Source organism: Falco punctatus (genome assembly GCF_963210335.1).
Source record: "Falco punctatus genome assembly, chromosome: Z".
NCBI lineage: Eukaryota > Metazoa > Chordata > Aves > Falconiformes > Falconidae > Falco > Falco punctatus.
In genome coordinates this window covers 52,978,677-53,005,253 of record NC_137586.1, presented here as the reverse complement: position 1 = coordinate 53,005,253, position 26,577 = coordinate 52,978,677, and the positions used below count along the sequence as shown (strand labels likewise).

Here is a 26,577-nt window from a genome sequence, read left to right as displayed (position 1 = left end):
TTGTTTTTTTAGTAACGAAAACATTATTAATTCCCTGTACCATTTTTCAGGCCATGTTTTTTTTCTATGTGAATACAAAAATCAAGTTGTTTGTTTATTGGAATAATTAAAAAAAAAGGTGTACTAAAAACAATATACCTTTTTTTTGCAAAACTATTTGCTTTGTTGCCAGCATGTTAGAGGTATGCTTTATTCCAAAGTCTGTTGCCTTTTGACAAGAGTTGATGAATCAAGCACATTACGCAAAGCATCAGCTGAATGCTAGATTAAAACAGAAAAGCCAGGGAATTTTAAATGGCTTCTTACCTCAGGATGGATTTTCCTAATGAGTGTAACTTCAAAAATTGGTTGGATTCTGGAACTCTGTTGGTGGGGGACTGTGGGACTAGGGTCAGTAGCAGGCAAAATTTTAACATCAGTTTTCCTTTGATAAATCGGACCATTATTCTGCTTTCATTTGTAAACTCCTGTTGAAAATCAACCTAGTATTAACTTGAATGATCTTCCTTTAATTTGGTATGAGCTAAGGATTAGCTACCTTCGGTGTATTTGAGTCTTTATACTCAAACATAACATTTTGCTTTGTCAGTGAAAACATCTACAGGGTATTTTTAGCAAAGAGAATGAAGTTATCAGTAGTTGCAACTTGCCACACCTCTGTTCAGAGGCAGGTACCTGACTTGGGAATTGAAACATCCAGGTAAGTTTGTTGTGCTCTGCAGCTGGATGTGACTTACACCACTCACTTTTTTTAGGACTTGGAGACCTTTTTATTTCCTAGCTTTAGAAGCTTAAAGTAGCACTTGCCTTTCAGATCTTGTACCATCTCACTTTCCTGAAAACATGTGCCCCATGTTAATTTGTAGAGATACTGGAACTTGTTTGTACATTATGCAAAGTTCACAACAAAACAAACTCCGGCAAAACAAGAGCTTCTAACCGCACTCTGCAAAAGAACACATGCAAAAATGACACTTCAAAGACCAATGGTGCCATAAAAGCTTTATTTTTTACTTAACACAAGGCAATTAGAGTGCCTTTTAATACTTCACGTAACAGTTATTAGCAAATACAAATATATATACTTTTTTTTTTTTTGCTTTTAATGAAAATGTCCATTTAAGGATTTAACTTAGAAACTTCAGTTGTGAAATCTCTCAAGATTTTTGCAAAGTTAACAGATATTCCAGTGCAAAAATAGATCCCATTACAGACAGCATAAAGTGCTTGGAACGAAGGAACAACTGTAATTCAGGAGGGAAAGATAAGCACAAAGTGGTGGTTTAACCATGGGGAAAAATGCAACTCCTTACTGAAATACAAATGTACTACAAAGAGGGATGCAATCTGTCAATAGTAATAAAAATCTAAAATAAGTTAACACCTCAGTGCAGTTTCATTATCAAGAGTGGTTTGATTACCGTATGTGACTTGAGTGATTTTTCCCCAACACACACTTCAAAGAGTAAATTAATGGCTGGCTGAACTTACTCCATGACAGATCGTGAGAGTTGCATTATGCTGTCTGTTCAGTATGAACAAGACAGGTCAGAGCTGTGAAATAGGTTTGGTCAACATCCATGTTTACTGTAACATTTTGTCACAGATGGACTCTGTGTGGGCATGACAGTCACAGGGCAACAGGAATCAAGAATCTCTTTTTGGTGGGCTACGGAAAAAAGCATTATGATGCAACTACTGTTTCCTGCTAATTTACATAAGCAGTCACAAAGAGCAAACCACAGCCCTTTCAGGACCAAATCTGAATCCTCCCAGAACTCGTTCTAGTTCTACATGCACTAGCTTGGTACAGTGCAAAACTTAAGCCCTTCACTTCAGTGACTTAATGCTGATTTGTAATAGTAATTTTTAGCAGTGGTAAGCCTTCAATACATGTTACATGTTTCAATGATACCGTAACATACCTGCAGCCTGTTACAGAGAAGTCATGGCTGTAGCTCAGCTGATCAGTAATTTTTCTGCACCTGGAACTCTGGTATATTCATCACCCCATAACTCATCCCCATAGGGTGACAATGCCATAAAGGTAATAACAAAGCATGTTTTAAGTGAGGTATACCAATCCCCATTACACTCCTTTGTCAATCCCCTTAGCAAGGTATTATATAGATTTAAAAAAAAAAAAGTATGAAAAAGGCACTTCAGCAGAGCATGTAGTAAGCTCTTACTTTATCTGAAGGCAGGAAACAGCAGGGACTGGGAATTTGTGCTAATTATTTAACTGTATTTTCAAAATGCTGAATTGGTCAGTGTTACCAGGTATACCTGGAAATATGTAGTCAACCTTCTCCAGGCTCATGCCAGCCTTTTCACCATTTGTTGGGCTGCTATGGGCACTTAGAGGGGGGAAAAAAAAAAAAAATGGTCCATGACTGATTCATGGCAGAGAAGCATCAAGAAATAGTCCAGAACCTGTACGGGTATTTAAGGCGGAGGCATGACATACGGGAATAGCCCAGGAACTGTACTTCATTCAAGCCATATGACTGAACCTGTTTCTGAATGTAAAAGCAAGACAGAAGGGCCTGTAAGTATATTAATGAAAGCATACTCTCCCATGACTGTTGTACAACATGAACAAGAATTGGTTATTCTTATTACGTAACATCCCCTCTAATATTATTCTGGCTTTGTAAAACTTTAATTGACTGATAAACTGCAGCACTACTATTTCAAACGATCTTGTTCTTCAAGGGGATTTTTACTGAAGCAGTTTGTCACACAAGGGTGTATTCTCCAGTTAGGGATCACCTAATGACTGAAACTACACTGCACCACAGAAGCAGAAACTTACATATTTATCTAATGTTATACCAGTTTCCAAACAGGAAAATTTTAGGTGAACAACTTGAAGTAATTGCAGATAGCGACTGATTGCTAGAGTCTGGAACTTGGTCAGATCATGAATGTAGCTATCGCTGAATGGATAGAATGAGAGCATAGCATCACAGGCATAATGTAAAGAAATACTGTGGCTACAAAGATCAACTGAAAGCAGTTTCAATCCTTAATTATGCTACCTACCTATTTAAAGTCATAAATAATACTGTTTAAAAAAAAAATCTACATCTCATTTCTAGTTTTATCTGGCAAAGCCAGAAATGGCAACATGCTCACGCTAAGCAATAATTTCAGATGATGGGTACCTTTCTGGTGCAAAGCAGGGGGTTAAAGAGCAGATATTACATATCTGAGTGACATCTCATGATTTAGAATTTGCTCTTGGCATTAGCAGCTTGTATAACTACTGTTAGCTGCTGTGGTCCAAAATCTAGGTCTGCTTCTCACCCACTTCCTCCTACTAGGTCTTCATGCAACTGTTGCTGTACCTCAAAGGAGCAGGAGAGTACTTAACTACACAAAAACCTAGTCAGAGTAGTTACTGGTTGTGATGCTGGTGGGACAATCCTGTGCATTTGCAGGGTTCACGGTTCTGCATATCACCACTTAACTGATGGAGATGTACAGATAAGATGACCTGTCTCTTGCCATCCCACCTCCACAGTACTGCTTTGTGGCCCCAGATCTGTTACTAACTCACCTACACCAGTCTAGGAAAAGCAGATGGTCAGGTAAGTTTTCACAGCCTAAGGCTACAACACTGGTGGTGCCTTTTCTTGCCACTGACTGCATTGGTGCATTCATTGCCAGCAATGGATGTAGCACCAGAGAATTCCCGCTCCTAACATGCATGTTTTGAAAATTAAAACATGCATGTCAAATACCTATAAATAACCACTGGCCATGATTCTTCAGTGAGCTATTTTTGCAACCCTAGTGAAAACATATTGTACAGGACAAGATACAGTATGGTTGAAAGCCCACAGCATCTGGTGGGTGCCTTACCACAGCTTCAGAGTTATACTGTAATGAGCTAAGTTCAAGTCTTTCACTTGAGAACAGTACAAGATGACTCCGTGAGGCACTGCCCCTGTAAAGGAATTTTGTTTTCATTGCATTGAATTGCATTGCATTGAATGGTTATCAGTAGAGTGTCCAGTTTCTCTTCCCATAGCTTCTTCTTCGGGAGTATTCTATCCCAGGAAAAGGAAGTCCACATTCTGCTCATCATTTCTTTGCTGAAATTGGCTCACACACAACTTTCTTTTACCTTCTCATCTTGCAAGAAGGAATTAAGGATTGCAATATCTACCACAGTCTGGTTTTTGTGCAATGACAGGTCCTTCGCGTGGTCATCGTCGCTTTGGTCCTTAGCAAAATTTACAAATACCTACGAGAAAAAAGGCCATGTCACACATCACCATGTACTTTCATTAATTCAGGGTATTTTATATACCGGGCTTCCTGAACTAGTCCTGGAATTCAGTACTCTGCTGAAATGCCCTTAAAAGATAGATCCAGCAAACTGGTGAATTTATTCCTGCCTCTGCACAAAAAGGCTTTTGGCAGACAGGCTACTGAAAACTTACTTGGTCAAGTGTGGTCTGAGAAACGGAGTAGTCTTCTATGTGGAGTCTCTTTTTGTTCTGGGAAAGAATACTGAATATTCTGGCCAGGGAGGATGGCGAGGAAGGAAGCTGGTATTGCAGCATATTCCGATGCTTTTCCTTCAGGACACTTCCAGGGAAGGCATGCCCAAAGAACAACTCAACAGGCTTCAAGTCTGGGTTTGCTCCTGCAATTCTCACCACTATGGTGTAACCATCTCCAAACCTGTAAACAAGGTGGCCAGCACAGGAATTAAGTGCCTTTGAAACAGAAGTGCAGCTTAAACTCCATCAGCATTTCCCATAGTCAGAATAGCAATGGAAATGCTGCATGAGGAATTAAGTCAGACTATCTCCCTAAAAATGCAAACAACTCTGTGCTGTAAGTGAAAAAAAACCCACCAAACCTACCTGTTCTTTAGATGCTGGACACTGCCCAGACACCTGAATCGCCCATTGACCATTATCGCCATTCGAGTGCACAGGGCTTCACATTCTTCCATGCTGTAGGAGAAATAACTTCATTAGCACTGCAAAGAGCAGTGAAGTGCAGAGCAGCCAAGTGGAATCTAGCATCCAGCCCTGGTAGATGTACAGGCCAGGGCATGATACAGTTGGGCTGCTACTTGCCTGTGAGATGTGAGCACCACTGATCTTCCCTCTTTGATTACACTTAGGGCACAGTTCCACAAGAAACGACGTGCTTTGGGATCCATCCCTGTTGTTGGCTCATCCTGCAAAATATATACAAAATCCAGGTTATGCTGATATATTCTACCAACAAATATCTCATCTCTGAAATTACCTTTTCATTCTGATTACACATACTGGAAACATTGAAAATAAGCACGTTTGACTCATTTTCCAAAATGAGAAATTAATTTATGCTCCAAATTTTAAGTTAGCAAACTTATTTTTCAGATCTGGGAAGTACAGCTTATTCTGCAATTACAACATCTTGAAATATCCAGTTCTAAACAAAGTTAAAAGTCAATTAGCTTGTTTAAATAGAGCACTACTTTCTCCTGCACCATCAACTTCAGTAAGCCTAAGGTTTGCCCTCAATATTAATCTGAAGTTATTTACTTCTAATTTTCATTGCATTATTAAAAACACAGGACAAATTCTCCTGCACAGTAAGATTAGTTTGCGTCCATCAAGAAAACTGTTATTTTTGGTACATATAGAAATCTTTGCAGCGGTACTAAGTTAGTAAAGATGCTACATTGCTGGCAGTTTGGCATCACATTCAAGACCCCCACTTACCCAATGACTTTTCAAAACTAGAAGCCTGGAGACACATTATAGCTTGCACTTACATTTAAATAGTTTAAATATCTATTTCAGCGTGCTCTTTGCTCATGATTAAGTGACTAATGATGTATTTCCTAGAATGGTTTGAGTTGGAAGGGACCAAAGATGAAAGATCATCTGGTTCCAAACCTCCTGCCATGGCCAGAGACACCTTCCACTAGACCAGGCTGCTCAAAGCTCCATCTTTGAACATTCCCAGGGATGGGGTATCCACAACTTCTCTGGTCAACCTGTTCTAGTGTCTCACCATCCTCACAGTGAACAACTTCTTCCTAAAATCTAATCTAAATCTACCTTCTTTCAGTTTAAAACCATTTGCCCGTGTCCTGTCACTACATGCCCCTGTAAAAAGTCCCCCTTCAGCTTCCCTGAAGGCCCTCTTCAGGTACTGGGAGGCTGCTATAAGGTCTCCCTGGAGCCTTCTCTTCTCCAGGCTGAACAACCCAACTCTTTCAGTCTGTCTTCATAGGAGAGGTGCTTCAGCCCTCTGATCATCTGCATGTCTCTCCTCTGGACTCACTCAAACAGGTCCAGGGCCTTATGCTGGGGGCCCCAGAGCTGAATACAGTACTCCAGGTGGGGTCTCATGAGATTTAAACATTAGTTAGCCATGAAATATCTAGTCTTCATTTTAAGCTGATTTTTCTGTTTTTCAAGGTAAACATTAATGAGCAAAGGTTGCAGACTCACCAGGAACACCACAGGTGGCCCTCCAATGAGGGCAATGGCTGTGGAAAGCTTGCGCCTGTTCCCTCCACTGTAATTCCCAGCACATTTTTCTCCATATTTCACAAGGCCCAGTTTCCGAATTGCCCACTCGCCAACCTACAGGAGACAGAACACCACCATCTCAAATCAAGCACAGCCAACATCCACACAATGCGATTTTCCTTATGAGCTTTGGCTTTAAAAACATTTTTCAGAATGGCTACTCATCTGACTATCTAATATGGCATGGATGTAGGTTTTGAAACACCCTGTTCACCTCTAGATCAGGATATATGCTATCTGGCCCCTGGAAGGCTAGAATATCAAATGGCTGCAGCTTATCAGCCAGTGAGCGTGAGTTGAGCCATGTTACCCCCTGGTGTAGTGCTCTTAGCAGTACCAGCTTTAGCTAGCTTTCCAGTTGCTGTGGGCTTGCAGCAGGGACACAGTCACTACTGACACACAGCAATTCCACCGTGGTGCATCTTAGTCCTTCAGACAGATGGGGGGGGATCTGGTTTGTTATTCAGGAGTATTACTACTGGTGCCAACAGGCAGGCACTGCTGCCCTGGGGACTAAAGTGTTAGGGGAAAGAAATTCAGCTACTACTCGGATCACATCCAGAACTGGGTCCCTTTTATATGGGCTAAGTAGGAACATCACAAAGACGAACTTGCCAGCAACCTTCAAAGCAGCTTGCGGTTTTCACCCATAATCACTGCTCTCAGTGGTATTTAGGATACCTGGACATACCTTAGGCACCAGATCTGGACCTACCCAAAACACTGGGTACAGATGTCATCTTCCTACCTATAGCAGTTCCTGTTCTGCAGCGCCCAGGACACATAGTGAGAACTGCTGTTAACCCAAGGAAACTGCACTGAGAAGGGTACTGTATGGTACTAGCAGCTGCCATTAATTGCCTGAAGACTGTCAGTGGAGCCCCATGTCTGAATGCTGAAATAGCAGCACTTTAATGGTGCAGCATGATCAATTGGAATGTAACAGCCACCATGAGCTCCTGTTAAGCTGTAGAGTGCTTGCTCCCTGGGACTTTGAAGAATTAACTCTTGAAAGCAGGTGAGGTTCTGCATGACCTGCAGCTCCACAGCCCTTAAACTCTTAAAAGAAAGAAGTCATTCAGCAGAGAAGTGCATCTGCTATGAGAATGCAGGACAAAAAGTACCTGCCCTTCCATTTAGTACACTTTCCTAGGCAGCACTGAAAACCACAACAACTTTGGTTTGCCCTGGAAGGAAAGTGGGCAGATTTCACCATACAGTATCTTCAGCAGCTTCACATCACAGCACTGCATATGTTGTAGAGCGCACACAAGCAGGAACAGCTGGTCACTGCAGTGGGTCCTACCGTGTTTCACTTACCTTGCAGACTTCTTTCTCTGGAACACCTCTCAGGAGCGCGAAGAACTCCAAGTGCTCCCGCCCTGTCAGCAGTTCATTAACCGCATCAAACTGTGGGCAGTAGCCCATGTTCTGATGGACTTCTTGGATGTTGGACAAGATACTATAAAAGAAAAACCCCTTTGTGAGAATTTCAACAGTACACACTGCTATTTTAGTTCTTAAAAGTAGGAAAGTGGAACAGTGGTTTTGGAATAATTGAACTAACAAAAACAGGATCCTAAAATCCATTTTGGCCATATTTTTTCTCTGTCCCTACCTGCCCCCCTGCCCCCCCTTTTTTTTTTAGTGTGAACTTTAAACATAAGGGGGCAGGTATTCAGTGGCTACCCAATTAAATCAATTTTCCTAAGCCACTGAAGTACTTTACTGGACTTGGCAAAGGGCTGAAACAGATGCCAATAACTGAAAAAGGAAAAAGTGGGGCAGAGTTTAGATTTGCTCCAAGTGGAACAAAGGCTGCAAAAGCTGGATGAGAAAACTGCAAAGGACCTGCTTTGATACAAAGCAGAGAAAAGATGCATGGTCTTTCACCTGTTTCCTTTGAGGAAAGCTTCTCCTCCTGTCACATCTGTATCTCCAGTTAGCATCTTAAAAGTGGATGACTTGCCAGCACCGTTTACTCCCAAGAGGCCAAAGCACTGGGGATACAAAAAAGCAGATGAACACAGTGTGTTTGAGAATAGGATGCAACTGCATCATTTTCAACACTGACAAGATAGGAAGGAGCAAACTTGACCCTCAGGACAGCTGGAGGGAGTCTTCAGTGAGTTTTCGGGGAAAAGAAACACTTTTGGACTTTCATTTTAAGTCTAAATCTTTACACTGGGAAAATGAACGAACTGTTGTGTCACCTTGGTGCAGTGCCACACCTTTGAGGGTATCAGAGTTTGGCCTCTGGTGCCAGACTGACAATTCAGTATTTTCTTCAAAGGCAGAGAGACACAGAATCAGAAACTGCTTCAAATTGTGGGCAATTTCCTTTGATGTAATTTCAGCATCATCTGTTTCTGATTTTACCCTATCCTTTGTTGCCTGTTGCTCTTAAATACTGCAGTAATAGCAAAAGCAATGAATTTGACAGATGAGCTTACCTCTCCAGGGGGGATTCCAACACAGATCCTATCAACTGCTGGCTTTCGCTTCATTCTGTAAATCTAAAAACAGAAGAAAGAATGAGAAGACAATGTCAAAGAGAACTGCAATCAGAGCCATACATATTCAACACTCCACACATGCTCCAGTTTTGACCCCACTAAATTCCCCTGAATAAGGCTTCTGGTAAACTGCATGGTTTTGTACCAACAAGTCTTAGGAATGCAGAACTCTTCTGTCACCTTTGTTAGCTCCTTGATTTCCAAGATGTCACTCTGTCCTCCTCCACTAATTATCCTCTGTCTCTCTCTGGTTACATCCTCATCTTCATCATTCACAGGAGGCAGCTTGGCATAGACAGGCCTGGAGAGAGCAACACGATAAAGCTTTAGCAGATGACAGGGCCTCCATAGTTAATATTCTCCCCACTTCATGGGGGACACCAATGAGAACTTCACCTGCCTGCAGTGGTGAGGTGGAGCAGAGAACATACCTGGGTTTGATGAAGAACCTGTACTGGATGAGCACTGTGATAAGGAAGAAGACAACGCCCTCTACTGCCATGGCAAAGAGATTCCTTCCCACCAGGTCCCATGACAGAGGAGACACAAAACGATTTTCTCCTGCCAAAATGAGATGAAAAGCACAGTCACCTTTCCAGAGCAGTAGGAGCAGGATATCATTTCTTCCTGCAGAGCTCACCAAGTTGGGCAGCAGGGCAACTGGAGAGCAGCCAGTGGGAGGAGGGAAGGGACAGACCATACAAGGGGCCAGCTGTGGCTGCATGCCCATTTCTTACTGTAGCAAAGTTGGGACTCGGGCCCAGAAAATTTGGTTTGCCAAAGAAGAGCTGGTCCACCTTCCCAAAAGGTTAGTGAAGCATAGAAAGACCGTTACTCAGGCCTGACATCTGCATCCCCCTGCCCTCCAAAAAAAAAAATCATTCCAGAATCTCAGCCGTTCCTCACACCTAGCCTAATAATCCTCTCCATACAGTTGGCTTTATACAATTTTATTTAATGCCCATAATAACTCAAAACTTTGGGAATACATCTGCCAGACTCTTTTCAGCCCTTGTAAAAAACTTCAATCAAATCTGTGCTGCAAATCATGCACTTTCAGTTCCTGAAAAGTCAGAGGAGCAAAGGGTGCTCATCTGGAACAGACTCGGGCTTTCTGTGTTCAGTTCAGGCCACTGTCCCTCTGATACACAAATTCACTTACCAAACCTCTCCAGAGCATCAGCCATGGCCTGGTTTTTTACCATGTCAATAAGCCCCCGCCCCAGGCAGAAGTGGGGGAAGATGAGGAAGACAGACTTCAGGATGTCATTGATGTTGTTCAGCTTCTATTAAGACAAAATCAAGTGCCAGTGAGCCATCTGAGCAGAAAGCAGCCACCACCCACCAAATGTGACCCGTGTTGTGATTGACCCCTCCCTCCCCCATCGCTGCAATCTCACAAAGATTCCAGAATTAGAAATGCTCTCCCAAGAGCCAGTGCCATGGCTCCTCTGGACAGTGTTGTTGCATTGCTCAAGATGTTATTAATACAAACAAACTGCACCAAAGGAGAGATTCCTCCAGATGTTCACAGTCTAAAAGACAGTGTCTGCAAATAACAACATGCAGAAAGGCTACAGGTTGAGAAGACAGAAAAGTCGTGCTTTCAGCAGCTGTGGGTAACCCCTCCCTATCCCATATTGGAGACTGTAATCCTTTTGCTTTGTTGTCTTCCAGTTGACTTAGCCCACAGGTCGGGTTGGACTCACAGGATCCTGGGGAGGCTTTCTACCAGACACTTAACATCAAGTATGTACATGTTTTCACTGAGCTAAAACAGGCCTTGCAACAAAAGGGACCATCATCAAGGACTGCCTCCTTATGACCACAGGCAGTGGTAACAATCAACAGGCAACTTGCACAGGGTCTCCTCAACCTCCTCCCACAAGGAACACTTCACACCAGTGTGCATCAAATGTGGCCTGCTAAGACATCTTGTGTTGCCTACAGGCAGGATTGGAACTCGCACCTTCCCCAGCAGGCACCTGGCTTTGGGAAAATTGAAGTGAGGTGCATAGGTTCCCAATACAGTTAGAGCGGTATCTTCCACAGGAGGCAAAACTGAGGGCAACTAAGTGCTTGAGTGCTTGAAATGACCTGTGGTAGACAGAAACTGCACCTTATGAAGAACATACAGGAATTTCATTTGAACATAAGGAAGTATTTTTTGTCCCCTAAGGGTGGTTGAGAAGTGGAAGATGTTGCCGAGAAAGACTGCGGACTCTCCATTCCTGGAAATGTTCAAAATCTGACAGCCCTGAGCTGACCCTGCTCAGAGGTTGGACTAGGCAATGTCAGAAGGTTCCCTTCACACCTCACTATTCTATAAACATTGCCAAAGTGGGCTTTAACCCATTTCAATCGGAACCTGTGTTTAAACCACTGGAGTAGCTAACGGGTACAGACCAGGGGCTAGCCCTTCTGGAGAACTGGCTGCTAAAGGCAACATAGCACCAACATGGAACTAGATCACAGCAGCACAAGACAGTGAGGAACTTTTGGGGAAACGTACATTGTTGGTGAAGAGCTCCAGGACAAAGGTGGCCACACTACCGTTGATGCCAATGAAGAGGTTCACACTGGTCAGCACAACATATGCTGTGCTGGGGATTTTGAACACGAAGGAGGCTGGATACATGAGAGGGGTGATGGACCACCTGGCAAGAGGAAAGGCAGCAATGTCAAGTAAGCACCTTCCAACTTAAGAGCCTTCCCAGTGATCCTTCTGATGAGAAGTCCCTTACCCATAGAGAAACAGAAGCAGAGCCAGCACAGGCAAGTTGGAGGAGGATACATAGGACTTCTGCTGGAAGCAGATGAAGATGATGATGACTAGTGTGGCTGGAACAATGTAGTTGCACTGGAAGGTGAAAAATAGGGCTTTAGATTTGTTTCCAGGTTAAAAAAAAATTAAAATGAAATGGGTCTTTCTGCTCTGAACCAATGGTTTTCAACGTTCTTCAGCATTCCCAACGCTGTTTCCAATGGGAGACTCTTTGGAGAGTCACACGTGTGCACTAAAATGTAGTATACATGAATTTACATTTCTTTGTCCCTCTAGAAGCAGATAACAGATTCCCAGAGGTTCTGGACACCACAGGTTGAAAAAACCTGCTTTGAACAGAGCAGAACAAGGGGCTACACAAGCAACATTTTGGGGCAGGTATAAAGTGGCATAATAAATGCTGATGATTGAGCTTATGGTTGCCCTCCCATCCCCTGTTCCATGTTCACTGTCCTATTGAGGTGAGTGAACCACTGCCCCAAGGAGAGTAAACACAGAAGTCATACGCCAGTTTGTTATTCACTGAACTAATGTGGTGCCCACCGACCCCAAGTGGGCTTTGCACTTCAGTGCAACAGACAGCCCTCAAACACAGAAGGGAGGGCAGCTTAGCGCAGTTACAGAGCCCTTACCATATCCCAGACAAAGTTGGCCAGCCAGTAGATCACAGGCTTCACACCACTGATGAACTGCAAGTGTTTAGCTTTGCTGACACGTTCCTGAATAAGGAAGACTACAAAGCTGGCAGGAACAAAGGACATGGCAAAGATCACACAGATGGAGACGAGGACATCCACAGAGGTGGTCATCCTGGACAAAAAAAAAAAATTAGGAAGTGACGTGTTTGTACGCTGGTGCTGGCTCCTTTGAGATGAAATGAGGCAGCTCATGGAGGGCAGTGCAGAAACTGTTTCTCCTTCTGCTGTCCTTGTTTTGCAGGGTAAATAACCACATTAGGCTGTCTTAACTGTACAGTTTTTCTCTAGCTGTATGACAAAGGGAACATACACAGCCTGCTGGCATCTCAAGCACAGCACCACAACCTGGAAACTGATTGGTAACTTCAGCATAAGAGACTGTTTTCTGCCTTCCTTATCACCACCACTTTGTTTCCCACTTGGGGTTGTTGGAAGTTTGTCTTTTTTTGTTTTTTAAAGTTCAGGGCTATCTGATTGTCAGCTGCCACTGCTCTAAGATCTGATGGATGTATCTGCATGATACAGCTTATGAGTCCTGACTCTGGCTGTAGTGGTAGTGGACTAGTCAGTGTCTTAGTGCAGTAAGACTCGTGAATTACTGTGTGCCATCCCAGGTTGAGACAGTGGGCAAAACCAAAGAGGAACTATCAATGCTTCCTAGTCAAACAGTGGCACCTTGGGACAAAAGAACAACCATATTCATGGTGAGCCATCTTTCTGGATATGGCTGAGAGGAATTTCTCAAGAAGCAGAAGGTCTGAAGATTACACTGCCTGTTTCCAGTAATCGGCTGCTGATGAACCCAAAGCCATCTACATTCATGTCAGAACTTACAGGGCCACTTCAGAGAGCTGTTGTTTGGTGAGGTTCAGTGGGTGATTGAAGGCAGTTATCCCATAAGCACTAGGGTTTTTGCCCTGCTGCAGGTTGGCCCGAAGGATGGCGTTGTTGATCACGTTGAGGAAGGACGCAATGGCATGCCAGCCCTTGTTGTTGAACCACACCTGCAAGAGACCACATCAGCATCAGAAAGGCACTAGGTACATCAGCTACTCAACAGGCTCCTCAGCCCTGAGGAACTTCCTTTCCTCTACTGAAGGCATATATAATTTCTTTCTACATCCTTCCAGAACGTACAGTTTGGTCAATAACCACAAGAGGCTGCTGGAAGCTAGCACTGAACTCTGTCTGGGCCTTACACCCAGACTCCAAGGGAGAAACAGATTTTAGGGAAAGCCACACAAGAATACAAGCTGCATTTGCTCCACTAGCAAATGAAAAGAACTCTTGTCTGCACAGTTGTCCAAGGCAAACTACTGGGACTGTGCTAACTAAAAAAACCCTCCAGGTTATCAGAGTTTCAAATAGCAGGTATGGCAGTGAAGATTGACTAATTTACCTTCACGTTGTTCTTTGTATCCAGGCCTTTCATGAAACTTGACAAGCTGTTGAGAAACCGATCTCCAGAACTCCCCTGCAAACAACAAAGAGAGAGTTATCTACCCCCTCTGAAGAGTGCCTTTATTCATGTCTTGGAGCCTAGCAGGGGTTTATGCTATGTTTTTCACAGCTCTGAGTTTTCTTTCCATTCTGCAGCCTGCATTCACCAAGCCAGAGGTTGCAAGAAGGCTGAGAAACTGCAGCTTTCCTCCCTCCTTTCCTTTCTGCAGTGCTACTGGTAAGAGAGATCAGCCTTAGGCCTGCTTTTAACCCAGCAATAAGTATTATTAACCAGGGTTGCAGGCAACCTTCAGAGACATCGCAGCCCACAGGCAGTGTCAGAAGAAAGCAGTGGCCCAGATTATCTTCAGAGCCAAGGCAGATTCAGCATACAAGGACTCATCTAAGGTTTTGAAGGAGATGGCAACCACTTATTAATTCCCTGAGACAGCTCACTCTGTCCGGCCAAAAAACACTTGGAGGTGTCTGTAATCCCCGCTGGCTTGCAACTGGTGATGGGCAGAAGCCACATATGCAAGCCGCCTGCTGCTCCCAGATAACCATCTTGGAGATGCCAGTTCAGAGGTAATGGGGAGAACCCACTGAACATAGCTAACATACAAATGCTCCTCATTTTATGGCTTCCAAGTCATCTCCCAAGTAATAGGACTCTGACATCAGAGCGTCCTGGGTTTATGGGGGACATCTGCTCACCTGTGCTAGCTCCAAGATTTTCTTCACTTGTTTAATGGCATCAGTGACTTCATGGCTTGGAGGAAGCATGAGGGAACTGCTCGCTCCCAAGGAAAAGCCACCATACCTGAAAGTTCAGATAGAAAGTAATGCTAAGACCTGAATGCTTACTGACCTCCAGAAACTGCCACTCCCCCTCCCTTCCCAGATGTCTCCTCTTCCTGCACTATATCCAAGGCAACATCTCCACTCTTACATAAAGGGATGACTTTGATCTTCCTACACTGCTGCTTAGCCATGATGACTCCTACTCCTTGTTTCTGGGGTTAAATACCCATCTTATGACTGTTCACTATGCTGTTCCATTTAACGAATGCAGCTATCCTCTGCCACCAGCACAGGCAAAGCAGGACACCTCCTGCTTCCCTTGCTTGGGACAGTAGAACAATAACACGTTCCAGGATGGAGTATCAGCAGACTAGTCCTGCAGATTTTTCAAGCCAATACTGCTCTCCACACAAGGCAGGCATGCTTTCCAGTGATATGCTCTTGGATTTTCCCAGTTTATCCTCAAAACATGCTCCCTCAACATTTGGCAATTAAGAGTCACGTAAAACAAATTGCAAAGCAGGGTGGGCCTGTCCTGCTTAATACAGCGATCAGGGGTTAGAGGACATGTACAAGCTAGAAAAAAAGGCAGTAACTCACCTGAACTCATTCACCCAGATCTTGTTCTTTAAGCTGCAGAGACACAAAACAAAGCCAATGTATAATACATGGAATAAGAGGAGAGGCAGACCTACCAGTGCTGCAGGTACACAGCCAGGGAAGAGAGTGCACCAGTCTCTCACATCTAGCATATGTTCCACCCCTCCTCTTCAGTGTAATCCCTAGGGTTGGTGCCCAGGCTTCCCCACCACTCTGCCCGCAAGGCTCAGGACACACCCCTCAGAGCTGCCACAGCATCACTAATAATGCAGAAACACCACCTGACCCGTGGATCAGGACAGTCTGAGGGGCCGAGTGGGTCTGGCTCACTGCTGAAGAGCTTGGGTTTTCCAGGCCTATTTGCCCAATCTTTAACAGCTTACCCCAAACAGCAAGCAGCATTTGGTGGGGAGGGAAGGGAGAGGGTGTGTTCAACAGCTACCTTTTTCCAATGATCTGTGCATAGGTCTTCACCAGGTAGTCTGATATATTGCGGCCTGTCAGATTCTGGAGAATGTCAGCAGTGTCTTGCTCACGCTGGTGTCACCGGGAAAAACACAGATAAACACCCATCAGAAAACACAGGTGCCTAATCAAACAAACCATGTGCAGTGCTGCACATGAGAATCACACCCAGCTGGTCTGCTCTCTGGGAGCATTCTTCATTGCAGTGCCTCTGAGCTCCCTCCTACCTGTGGGGGTGGCAGCCCACCTGCACCAGGGGGGCACACGGGCAGCATCTTCTTTATCTTCTCACTGCTGCACTCACAAGATGGGGAAGGGTTCTGCATGCTCCAGTTGCCTTTCAGGAAGATGTCCAGGACTGACTCTGGGACTGAAGTGGTGGTCCATTCCTTCTGCCCCACAGTGCAAGGAGTGTCTCTGTGTCAAGAAATAGGCAAGGCAAATGCAGCTTTAAAAAAAACAACAACTATGATGGCCTTTGCTTACAAGCCATTTAAACAACAGACAAAATCCCCAGAAAAGGCAGGATGCTTTTCAAAACAGCCTGACCTTAATGAGACAAACAGCTCAGAGCAACAGAGCAGCCTCTGCAGCTTCTAACAGATCCCAGTGCTAAAGAGACTGAGGCTGGCCGGCACTGAGCAGTGCTGAACACTCTTCTTAGTCGCTCTGCAGCACAAGTGCTTTACTTCAGTCAGTCCCAGCATGTGCAGCATGCAGAGTTCAAGGAGTGTCTGGACGATGCTCTTAGTCATATGGTTTAGTTTTTAGTCTTGCAAGGAGCATGGAGTTGGACTCGATCCTTATGGGTCTCTTCCAACTCAAGATATTCTATGAATCTGTGATCATGGCTGACAGTTTTTGGATGAAGTTTCTCCCTTTGGGGCACCAAAATACTGCTATTCCCTGAGATGGCATCAGTGGGCAGCCTCCTGCCCATGCGCAGCTGCTGTGCCTATTTTGTAGGACACAGTTTACTTTCCATGACTGGCCAGCACGTAGAGTCCCTCCCTTCCCTCCCCATCATCCTGTGAAAGTAAGCTGCAGTTATTCCAATCTAGGGACACACCATCCCAGCCTCTGCATACCCCTTCTACACTCATGGCCTGGCTCTTCAGCCATCTGCCCAAGGCCATGCAGCAAGTCAATGGCAGAGTGAGGAAACACCACCAAAGCTGTGTGGTTCTCCACGCTCTGCTGGCATTTGCGGAGGTGCTAACCTAAGTTTCTAGTGCAGCCAGGAACACAGGACTGTGGAATGGGAATAGCTACTGTCAACAACATACAGCGGCATGACTAGGTTCTTTTCCATGCTCAGGACCAAACAGTAATTTGAGGGAGAGACTACTATCTCCTTTCCATCTCTGTCAGCAAGGACTTCCACTCAAACCTCACTCCCTCACCATGCTGAGGGGTGGTAACTTCCTAAAAGGTCCTGAGCAGAAAAACTGAATGTAGTTGCAGCTCTTTTGGCTTAAACCCTGTGCTGTCCATGCATGCCTGTCATTCACTAAAACCAGCTAAATCTACTGGGTGACCAGAAGCCAGGGCTGGGCTTCCTCTTTCTAGTCCAGAGTTCTACTTACGGGATGGAATGTCCCTGCATACAGCGCGTCCCAAAACCAGGCTTATTGAGAAGGGCATCCAAAAGCCTCTGAGTGCCTGCATCTTCTGGAGCATCATTGCTATGGGTACAGCAAAGAAACACTATTGGGTCAGTGGAATAACAGGCACACAGCAAAAGCACAGAGCAAGGCTGACAGTACAGTGAAATTACTCAGGAAAAGGATATGGGTGGAGATTTCCCATTGAAGAATGCTTGGCCTAGGAGCACACACACTCCTAGTCTTTTTGCATAGTATTACTAGGGTCATAGCACCATTCAGAAATGGATACGGTCTTACCAGTAGTTAAGAGTTAGCATTTAAATGTCCAAAACCAAAATACATAGACTCTCTTAAAACATGCTTCTAAGCTAAGCACAGAAAACAAATCTAAACAACCTGTTACGGAACTCAGTAACTCACATTTGCAGAGAACAGAATTTCTAAGCCACACAAAACATACCTAATAAAGGTGTACTGCTCATCATACATCCAGGGCTGTAATTCCAGGCTGGGATACTTTCCAAAGGGAGGAACGATCAGGCTGAACATGAGAGCAATACACACAAAGACAGCTGGCAGCACAATCTGAAATAGCAAGGAAAGAGCAAGCCCTTTTGGAAGCGAGTATTTGCAGAGGCATCAGGAGTTACATGCGAGTCACTTAATGGATCAAAACTTTTTCAGAATTTCCCAGGAAGGCCTTACACCAAGGCACTGCTAGATACCAATACAGGACCTATTCTGGCATTCCATTAGGACACTCACATGGGTTGCAGAGTGTTCAGCCTGAAAATGCTCATCTCAAGGCCAAATTTTGATTTGAAACTCAGTTGCATCCTTGCTGTGCAAGAATGCTGTAACCACTTGGTTATCATGTAACTCCTTTCACTTGCACAGGCCCCCTTTAGCTCAGATATGCAGTGAAGACCAGTTTTGGTTATCTGCATTCCCTTGAGGTTTTCTGCCCACCTTCAGCTCTGAATATAATGTGTGATCCAGAGCTGTCCCTGCTGAGGGACCCTGCACACGTTGGGTGCTCTCACCTGAGCAAAGAAGCCCTTCCGGCTTCTCTTGGCAATAAGCAGTCTCTTCCACAACAGAGCTATGAACTGCTGCTGGGTGAGCTTCCAGCCCTTCATCTGGTAGGAGCCTTTCCCATCCATGCCACTGAGAAGGTCTGTCTCTCTGGATTCTGCTGGCAAGAAAAAGTGACCCTCATTCAAAAGCTCACAGAGATGTTCTCTGGGTACTTTTGTGCTGGAGACACAGGGTGACAGCTGGGCTGGAGCAGCTACTCTCACTCATCAGAAGGGGAGAAAAAAAAAAAAAAAAAAAAAAAAAGAGTGGTGAGCAGAGACAGCAACAGAAATTCACACAAACGCATTTTCACCCCTGTGTCTCTGAGCCTTCATGGGAAGACTGAGCAGGCTGTGGATACTGCACTGCCCACTATTCCTAAAGGCAAATAAATCACCACTCCTTTGGCAGTCTCAGCCTTATGATCTGCAGTACTTGTAATATGAAAGAAAGTGTCCACGAGAAGAAAACAGGCTTGAGCCCCACCACAATACCTGGATCTATGTCTGAATCATTAGGATCAAATGCATCATCTTCTGTAAATGGACGAAGGCAGCTCTGTCTGTCTCCAAACACACGCCTGTTCCTTCTGGCTGGCAATGTCCCATCTGCAAATAATGCAGTTATGATTAGCTGAACTGCTTCAGTTAATCTCCCACGAGGCCCAGAAAAACAAAAGCAATCATCATCTTCATTTTACATGTTTCCATTTGCAAACTGAGGAGTTGAACTGGAGTGACTCCAGTGTAGGTAAAAGTAAAATTAAGACTGTTACTCTGCAAGGGTCATATGTTTTATGTACTGTCCTAGAAGCTTCTTCCAGTGCACTGGACACTATTTAATTTAGCTATGGAAATGGCAGGCTTCTCTTACTGTAAGAGAATTCTCACTTAATACGCTTATGACTCGAAGTGCAAGTTGCTAGCACTAGTTTATCAGGAAATGCTGGCAAGAACACTCAAATGGAGTGAGCTGCTCTCAGAAAGTCATTTGGTCCCTACTGCAATCTGACCTTGTCAAGATTTTCCCCATTCCTCAGAGTAGACAATAGTGTCAGTCACGTAATTCACAATACACTCATATACTAGAAACTCTCCACTATTGCAAAAGAAAGATGCAACCACTGAGTCAATCGAAGTTAACTGTATATAAAAAGCATGCATTAAGTATACTAAGAACAGCTATTTTAGGTCATTAAAAACACCAGCATAGCACAGTGCCAGTTCAGTCTGAAGCAGGGCCTGTCACGCTTTGGCATGTGTCACTGTATGGCTGGACATGCTGCCATATACGAAGGTCACCCACCTGCTCAAGGCTGGTGAGATCAGGAACACTCTTCATTTGACATACCTACTTGACTGTTTATTCCCCTGGGAGCCAAGCCCTGCACCAAGATTTTACTCCTGAAATACCGAGGCTTGGTCAGCCTTATGCTTGAAAAGCACAAATACAAAAGGGTACCTCCCCCTGCAATCCCCTTCAATGCTGCAGGAGACAACTACACCTACCTGAGGTATCTGCATCCACACCACTATCATCAGCCACTTTCAGGAAGATCTGAAAAGCAATGGTAAGTGCCAGTGAAAATTAGAAGAGGAGTAATATTCTGGAGACTGCTTCAGGATGAGAATGCACAAGACTGATAGATGCAGCACAAGAACAGAAGACACAGGGTTTATCCTGTGTGATGGCGACATGGACTGTGTGGCTTCTCTCCAGCTTCCAGGAGCCAGCCTGTAACCACATACCAGCTGTTCCCCCTTTCCAATGTCAGTTCTCAGTGCATCTCAAACACTATCTGAGAGGTGGGAAAGAGCTTAAGACCTAGTTACTAAATTTGGGGAATCTCATCTTCCTCCTAGTCTGACAGTACCCACACTCCTGTTCATGCTTGAATGGGCACCTTTGTGGAGCTTGTCCTACAGACTCTCCTAAGCCAGAAAAAAATACATTTTCAAATTGCATATAGCATCCAAGGACTTTGCGGCTGTGGGAGGACTTAGAGAGCAACAGCACCATTTCAGTTCCCCTTATTTTAAGAGGGGAAGAAAAAAACCAAACCAACCCCTTTTCACATAAAGAGGGGATAAAGTGCATGACACTTCTGTGATAAAAGAAAGGCAGACTTCTCAGCTGGCACACAGCCACAAGGAACAAATCCTAAAAACATCCCTGACTGGGGCACAGATCTAAGTGGTTTCTGTAATGCATGGTCCTCAGTACTGAAACATGTGTTTTCAGTTAAGTGCAGCACAACGCATCCCTAAAAATACCTCAAAGGTGTTCACAGTCGTTAGAAGCCAAACTGAGGACCAACCTTCACACGACATCTCAGCAAAGCACAATTGAGTACAAAGGACCTGCCTGTGTTTGCATGTAACACATTTCAGTTTTTAATGCATGCTTCTGAGAGCACATGCTTCAACAGGGAAGACGACAATCCATTTTGGAAAGGAATGCAAAGCTGCCTGTTCCACAATAAATGTTTACAGGAAGAGGCAAGACTCTGTCTTGTTGTGTTTCTGCCATGATTCATTTTGCCTAGTTTAAGTCAAAAGGAAAATCTTCAGCTCTCTCACCTCCTCCAGCGTGGTTTCAGAGATGCCATAGCTGGAAATGCCAAGATCAGAGAGGCGGTCATCGATTTCATGGAACAGCTCCACGAAAGCTCCTTCTTTAGCAGCTTTGTATGGCAAGACATAGGTTAATTCATGGCCAATGTCCTCCACCAGTCTGGCCTCAGGAACATGTTTTGTAATGAGATTTGAAATTGCAGAGACATCTAAAAGAACCGAAAGGAAAAAACCATGTTCATCTTATTACTGCTCATTATGTGGAAAGAGCAGCTCAGTCTGAAAGATCTTGCCAGAAGGAAAGGAGGGAAAATGGGACATCTCTGCAAAGTGGCTCATTTCCATGGAAAGTTTAGTTTCTTTTTACATTTAACACAAGCTGGGACAAAAGCCTGGATCCAAACCTGGCTATTTTTTATTTGCACAATTTGGGAGAGCTCTTACATGCTACTGGCAGTCCTGCAAGTCATTGATGTACAGTTCACCAGTAAATGTTACATATTGCTAACAGGCCTAGCAACTACATAATCTTTGGACACTACATCTCAGGTCAGCTGGAACTAAAGATGGTTCACTGAAGAAAAGTGTTCCAATATTTACACATTTAAAAATACCATCTTTGCAAATTTCCTAATTGTCCCAAGACTGTAGCTACACAGAAGCACAAGGTTGAGGCAGTTGTCCAAGGCCAAATATCAGCAAGAGTCCAAGAGTAATATCGGCACTGGGACTGAATCTTACATTCTTTTCCAAGCCTTACCTATTGTCAGTGTGTCACTTTCATGGTCACTGCCAAGGCCAGCATCAGAGCTACTCTGGGAGACACTGTCATCCTGGTCGCAAAAGAGAAGACAAGCATTGTTTCCTGCTGTTATATCAAAAAGGGGCCTAGAAGATGCTGCATGCTAGGGAACTCCAGCCAGATGCTGCAACATGCTGGATACTGTACAGAGAGTCAGAACGTAATGGCGACATACCACTGCAAAGGGCTGACATACAAGTAAGAGGTCAGTTATAAAAGTGAGCGCTACAAAAGTGTACACTTATCTAGTCTGTATCTCTGCAGTTGGCTTTGGACCACTGGCATTGAAAGAAACTAAGGGAGAGGTATGTCCCGCGCAACAGTTTAACCAAACACAATCTGGCATAATACCTATAAAAGCAAGTAACTTCTTTTAAAGAGTAAGGGATTTCTCTTTGAGACATTCTACCACGTAAAGTCATAGCTGCTGCTTCCCATAAACCGAAGATTCCATGAAGGAAGAATGAATATGAGCAGTAAGGGTCAGCTGTACCTTTTTCAGATAGGACACTGTGCTGCTGCTGTTTCGGCAGGAACTCAGAGAGGAATCCACATCCTTCTTGACCAGGGTCAAATAATAGCCTGTTCCCAGCTGGTTCTTCAGGAAAAGAGAAGAGCCAACACAGCAGAGCTTGCCATGAGAAATGATGGCAATCCGGTCCCCCAGAATGTCTGCCTCATCCATGTGATGTGTGGAGAGAATGATAGTGCGGCCTGGAAGAAAGCAAGCGAAAACACTGCTGGCAAATCAACCATACCTGTGTTCAAGCCAAAGCAACAATCATCTGGATCTTGCCATGAAGCTGAATGGGTGGTTGATGCCACAAGTCCAGGCTCCTTTGAATGAGGCTAGCAGATGGAAAAGGTTCACAACTGCTGCCATGGGTTTATTCTCTTCACTCTGTGGGCTCCAGTCATACTTAACAAAGGCAGGTTAATTTCATGCCAGCAAGGTTGCTTGCACAGTCCAAAACAGAACACTGCTGCACATCAAGGGTGAATTTCTGACTTTAACTGCCCTCACAAACCATCAAGGAACTTTGTTCATGAGCTGTGACATGAATGGGATAAGAAACGAGTATAGATGAGATCAAAACATCCCTGCCCTGCATTCTCTTTGTTCCTTCCTCAGTGCAGGCAACTATAGATTTGCAAAAACACATTGCTATTTCAAGAACAGTCATGGGTCAGATTCATTTTCTTTTGCTTTCCATGACACATTCATTACAAGTAAAGAAAGACCACATACCTTGTCGATACTTCAGGAGCAATTCCCATATCCCTCTGCGAGAATAAGGATCCACCCCAGCTGTAGGCTCATCCAGAATGACAACCTTGGAGCCACCAACAAAGGCTAAGGCAACTGAGAGCTTCCTCTGCATGCCACCTGACAGGCACAAAAAGAGGTGTTCAGGCTGATGCAGGGATGAGGGGAACAGCAACAGCTGCAGCACAGTGGATAATAAGCTCTCCACATGAAAGCAGAATTGCATACTGAGAAGACCAAGTACTGCTACTGTTTCAGGCCTTCAGGATCTCATCACCTTCAGGACAGGGGATAATTCACCTGGATGGTCTTCCCTTTGCAAAGTCCCACTCCCGGCTGCATGAAACCTCACCCTTCCAGAAGTGAATCATACTATCTCAACATCAGCAATAGCAGGCCATCAGCTTGGAGGCCTAACCACATCTAAGGATCTAGAACGCAGGTCTCCAGAGCCTGAGCTGCAGAAAAATGTCCCCAAGAAATACTCTTCCTGTGGAAGTGCGCCAGAGGCAGCAGCAAGGAATTACATGACACTCCTCAATGCTAAAGCCAACCTGTGGCTATCTGCTCCCCCTTCCCCAGGTCAAATGCAGTCTGTGCTGGTAGTTGAGCCAGGCAAAAGAAATGCACATATGGTTCACAGACCACAAGGGACTTGGAGATTATGGTCTGAACACCTCACCCAAACCCAGAAAATCCAAACATATCAGTAAGCATTAGGAGAACACATATCACACGTAGCTGGACTATGTCATGATGGAAACAAGTACAAAACACTCAGAGAAAGTGAGTGACTTGTTATGGCCATTAGACAGCATAAGACAGTGGTAAGATAGGTAAGTTTACTACAATATACTGGTTAGGCACTTAACAAAGTTCTTAATTGTGTGATAGTCCTTTATTTAATTGGAGGATCCAACCAAGGTCCATGATGTAGCCTCTGTGAAACCCAAGAAAGTTTTCCTGGGGCTGAGGAAGCAGCTGAACCTACCAGAGAGTTTGCTTGTCCTAGCTTTCAGTTTGTGAGGCAAACCAACATCCATTGCCATCTGCTCTACCTCCTCTTTCACCTTCTTTTCCGGCAGCCCTTTGAGCCGAGAGTAGAACCAGATGTGCTCCTCCACAGTCAGCCTAGGGAACAGAAGCAGGCTCAGGGCACAGCTAGGAGCACCATGGTGAGATTCATCCCTTGCATAAGCATCACAGCAGGCATGTTTGGTTGCTTGGGAAAACATCTTTTAAAGCAGGAAGGAGCTACAGACTGGGTGTGCTCAGCTTGGGCCTGATTTCATGGTGTGGCTATTCAGCACCAATGCAAACAATCCTCCTCTAAGGGCACTTGACAGAGTACCCCAAACATTCCACATCAGTAGGCACTGGGGAAACATTGAAATTTAATGGAGTAGATCTCTTTAAGAAGACATCGAAGATTTTGCTGAGAATTCACAGGCATGTATGAATGTACTAATAAAAAGAATCTCCTAGTACCAATCTCACCCCACCCCACTGCCTCACATCATGCACACAGATAAAGATAGGACTGTCCTAGCTGAAAGCACACTGTGTCTCCTAAAGAATCCAACCACCTGTTGGATAACACCAGCCCTGCGTCTCACAGATGCTACTCACAAGTCAAACAGCACATTGTGTTGTGGACAGACACCCAGGTTCTGCCTGATGGTGCTGAGCTCAGAGCGAATATCTTTGCCCAGGATGAAGGCTGTACCCGAGGTTGGGGGGAACAGGCCAGTCAAGATGGACCTGAAGGACAAACACAACAGTAAGCAGGTTCCACCACTAGGAAACAGCTGCTGCACATGCAGAGGTGGATGGATGAAGAGTGGGTGGAAGCCCTAGGGAACTCCCACATCTGGAAAGTAGTCTGAGAAACATCTCACTAATGGATAAAAAAAACCCAGCTACAATGGTTTTAGCAGTGATCAAAGCACACCCACATGACTCTGCTTGAAGGAATGTTTTCCTCTAAAAGCTTCTCATCCCCAGTCCCAACTTGTTTCCTTACACTGGCAAAGCATAATCAGAATCACAAATGGCATTACTAAAAATAGCTGCCAGCAGGTTCATTCAGCACAGCCTCAAGGTGAACTACCCCTAGTTTCAGCCCCCCATACCCATGCACCCTCACAACTAGCAGCTGCACAACTAGGGTAAGACAGCAGAATTCCACTGAAATCAGTGAAGCACCCTAGTCTGCACCAGCCTGCACATTGCTGTTGTACAGACACCTCTACCATATTGACAGGAACCACAATATTCAAAGTTGCTTCCCCCACTGTATTAAGTTATTTTTTTGTTCTTACATGGTAGTGGTTTTCCCTGCTCCATTATGTCCCAGAAAGGAGGTGATTTGTCCTTCATAGAAGTTCAGTGTGAGACCATCTACAGCGACTTTCTTGCCATCACGATAAACCTTGACCAGGTTCTGGATGGAAACACCAAGGCTCAGATGCATAGGCTCTTCTTCTTTGCAGACTGGAAGAAAACAAAGAAAAGCAGAGAGAGATCGAAGTTTTAACAGCAGCTGTGTGGGAGTACTAACCAACATCACTTCCCCCCAGATCTGTGGAAATCCAAGGAGAAATGAGCTATATGAAGAACTGACCACAATTCTTCCTCAGAGACAAGAACCTTCCACAGAAGTTGTTCTTTTGCTTTTTTATCTACTGGGCTTATCTGGAGATCTCCAGTGTTACCAGGGTTGGCAAAAATGGGCTGAATTCTCAATTCCATGAGGCTGGAGCACCCACCTGCACTCAAGTGGTCAAAGTACCTTGAGTTTATCCAGACACACCCACCTGATCAGCACACCCAAACTGTCATAACAAAGGGATGACCAGTTTCACCTTAGCCATGCCAGTCCTGCTGTCCTTGGACTCTCCTTCCAAAAAGGCAACCATAACACTTCACTGTAGAAAGGCTCTGTGTCCAGCACTTACCTTCTGAAGGCCCCTTCTGGTCAGGATGAGGGTGCTGCCTGTCCTGTGGTTCCTCACCAAACCAATAGGACTTTGTGAAAGGAAAGTACCAGGGCCTGGGAATCCCATACTGGCCTAAAGAGAAAAGCATTACGTTAGCCTGTCTGCATCTGTCCCTTTTTGTTATATTAGCTTTCAGGACAAGGGAAGTACTCCACCCCCAGTAAGCCTCTAGGTCAGGCATGACTAAGAGGAGACCCTTCCTGGTGAAGACACTGTCAGACTTTGGGGGTAAAAGCTAACTCTTGTCCCAGACTTCACTTTAGGGTTAAAAGCCCTGTGCTGGAAGGTGTTAAGCAGCCACATGTGGTACTGATACTCTCAACTCCTTCTTTGCAGCAGGGTTCATGGACTTAGCAAGCAGTTCAAAGGAGGGAACCACCGAAGTACAGCAAA

At 44.6% G+C, this 26,577-nt stretch overlaps 1 protein-coding gene across 2 annotated transcripts in view; it reads right to left on the bottom strand.

Annotated features, from left to right (window-relative positions):
* Nucleotides 1-985: 985 nt before the first annotated feature.
* ABCA1 (ATP binding cassette subfamily A member 1) overlaps nt 986-26,577 on the bottom strand; it is a 97,650-nt gene continuing 72,058 nt past the window's right edge. The window contains exons 19-51 of one of the 2 annotated variants that reach the window (XM_080371371.1): nt 26,143-26,256; nt 25,507-25,678; nt 24,815-24,946; nt 24,177-24,316; nt 23,168-23,305; nt 22,412-22,632; nt 21,877-21,949; nt 21,123-21,325; nt 20,052-20,100; nt 19,038-19,151; nt 18,510-18,661; nt 17,927-18,051; nt 17,446-17,544; nt 16,087-16,276; nt 15,837-15,931; nt 15,395-15,427; nt 14,708-14,813; nt 13,953-14,027; nt 13,388-13,557; nt 12,488-12,665; nt 11,815-11,930; nt 11,583-11,727; nt 10,233-10,356; nt 9,502-9,631; nt 9,251-9,371; nt 9,008-9,070; nt 8,448-8,554; nt 7,875-8,016; nt 6,474-6,608; nt 5,100-5,203; nt 4,881-4,973; nt 4,452-4,695; nt 986-4,252 (exon numbers count right to left, since the gene is read on the bottom strand). In XM_080371371.1, coding sequence (XP_080227497.1) covers nt 4,112-4,252; nt 4,452-4,695; nt 4,881-4,973; nt 5,100-5,203; nt 6,474-6,608; nt 7,875-8,016; nt 8,448-8,554; nt 9,008-9,070; nt 9,251-9,371; nt 9,502-9,631; nt 10,233-10,356; nt 11,583-11,727; nt 11,815-11,930; nt 12,488-12,665; nt 13,388-13,557; nt 13,953-14,027; nt 14,708-14,813; nt 15,395-15,427; nt 15,837-15,931; nt 16,087-16,276; nt 17,446-17,544; nt 17,927-18,051; nt 18,510-18,661; nt 19,038-19,151; nt 20,052-20,100; nt 21,123-21,325; nt 21,877-21,949; nt 22,412-22,632; nt 23,168-23,305; nt 24,177-24,316; nt 24,815-24,946; nt 25,507-25,678; nt 26,143-26,256 — 4,244 coding nt within the window. In that variant the 3' untranslated portion in view covers nt 986-4,111. The remainder of the gene's footprint in view (nt 4,253-4,451; nt 4,696-4,880; nt 4,974-5,099; nt 5,204-6,473; nt 6,609-7,874; nt 8,017-8,447; nt 8,555-9,007; nt 9,071-9,250; nt 9,372-9,501; nt 9,632-10,232; nt 10,357-11,582; nt 11,728-11,814; nt 11,931-12,487; nt 12,666-13,387; nt 13,558-13,952; nt 14,028-14,707; nt 14,814-15,394; nt 15,428-15,836; nt 15,932-16,086; nt 16,277-17,445; nt 17,545-17,926; nt 18,052-18,509; nt 18,662-19,037; nt 19,152-20,051; nt 20,101-21,122; nt 21,326-21,876; nt 21,950-22,411; nt 22,633-23,167; nt 23,306-24,176; nt 24,317-24,814; nt 24,947-25,506; nt 25,679-26,142; nt 26,257-26,577) is intronic. The other variant, XM_080371372.1, reaches the window with a different exon arrangement.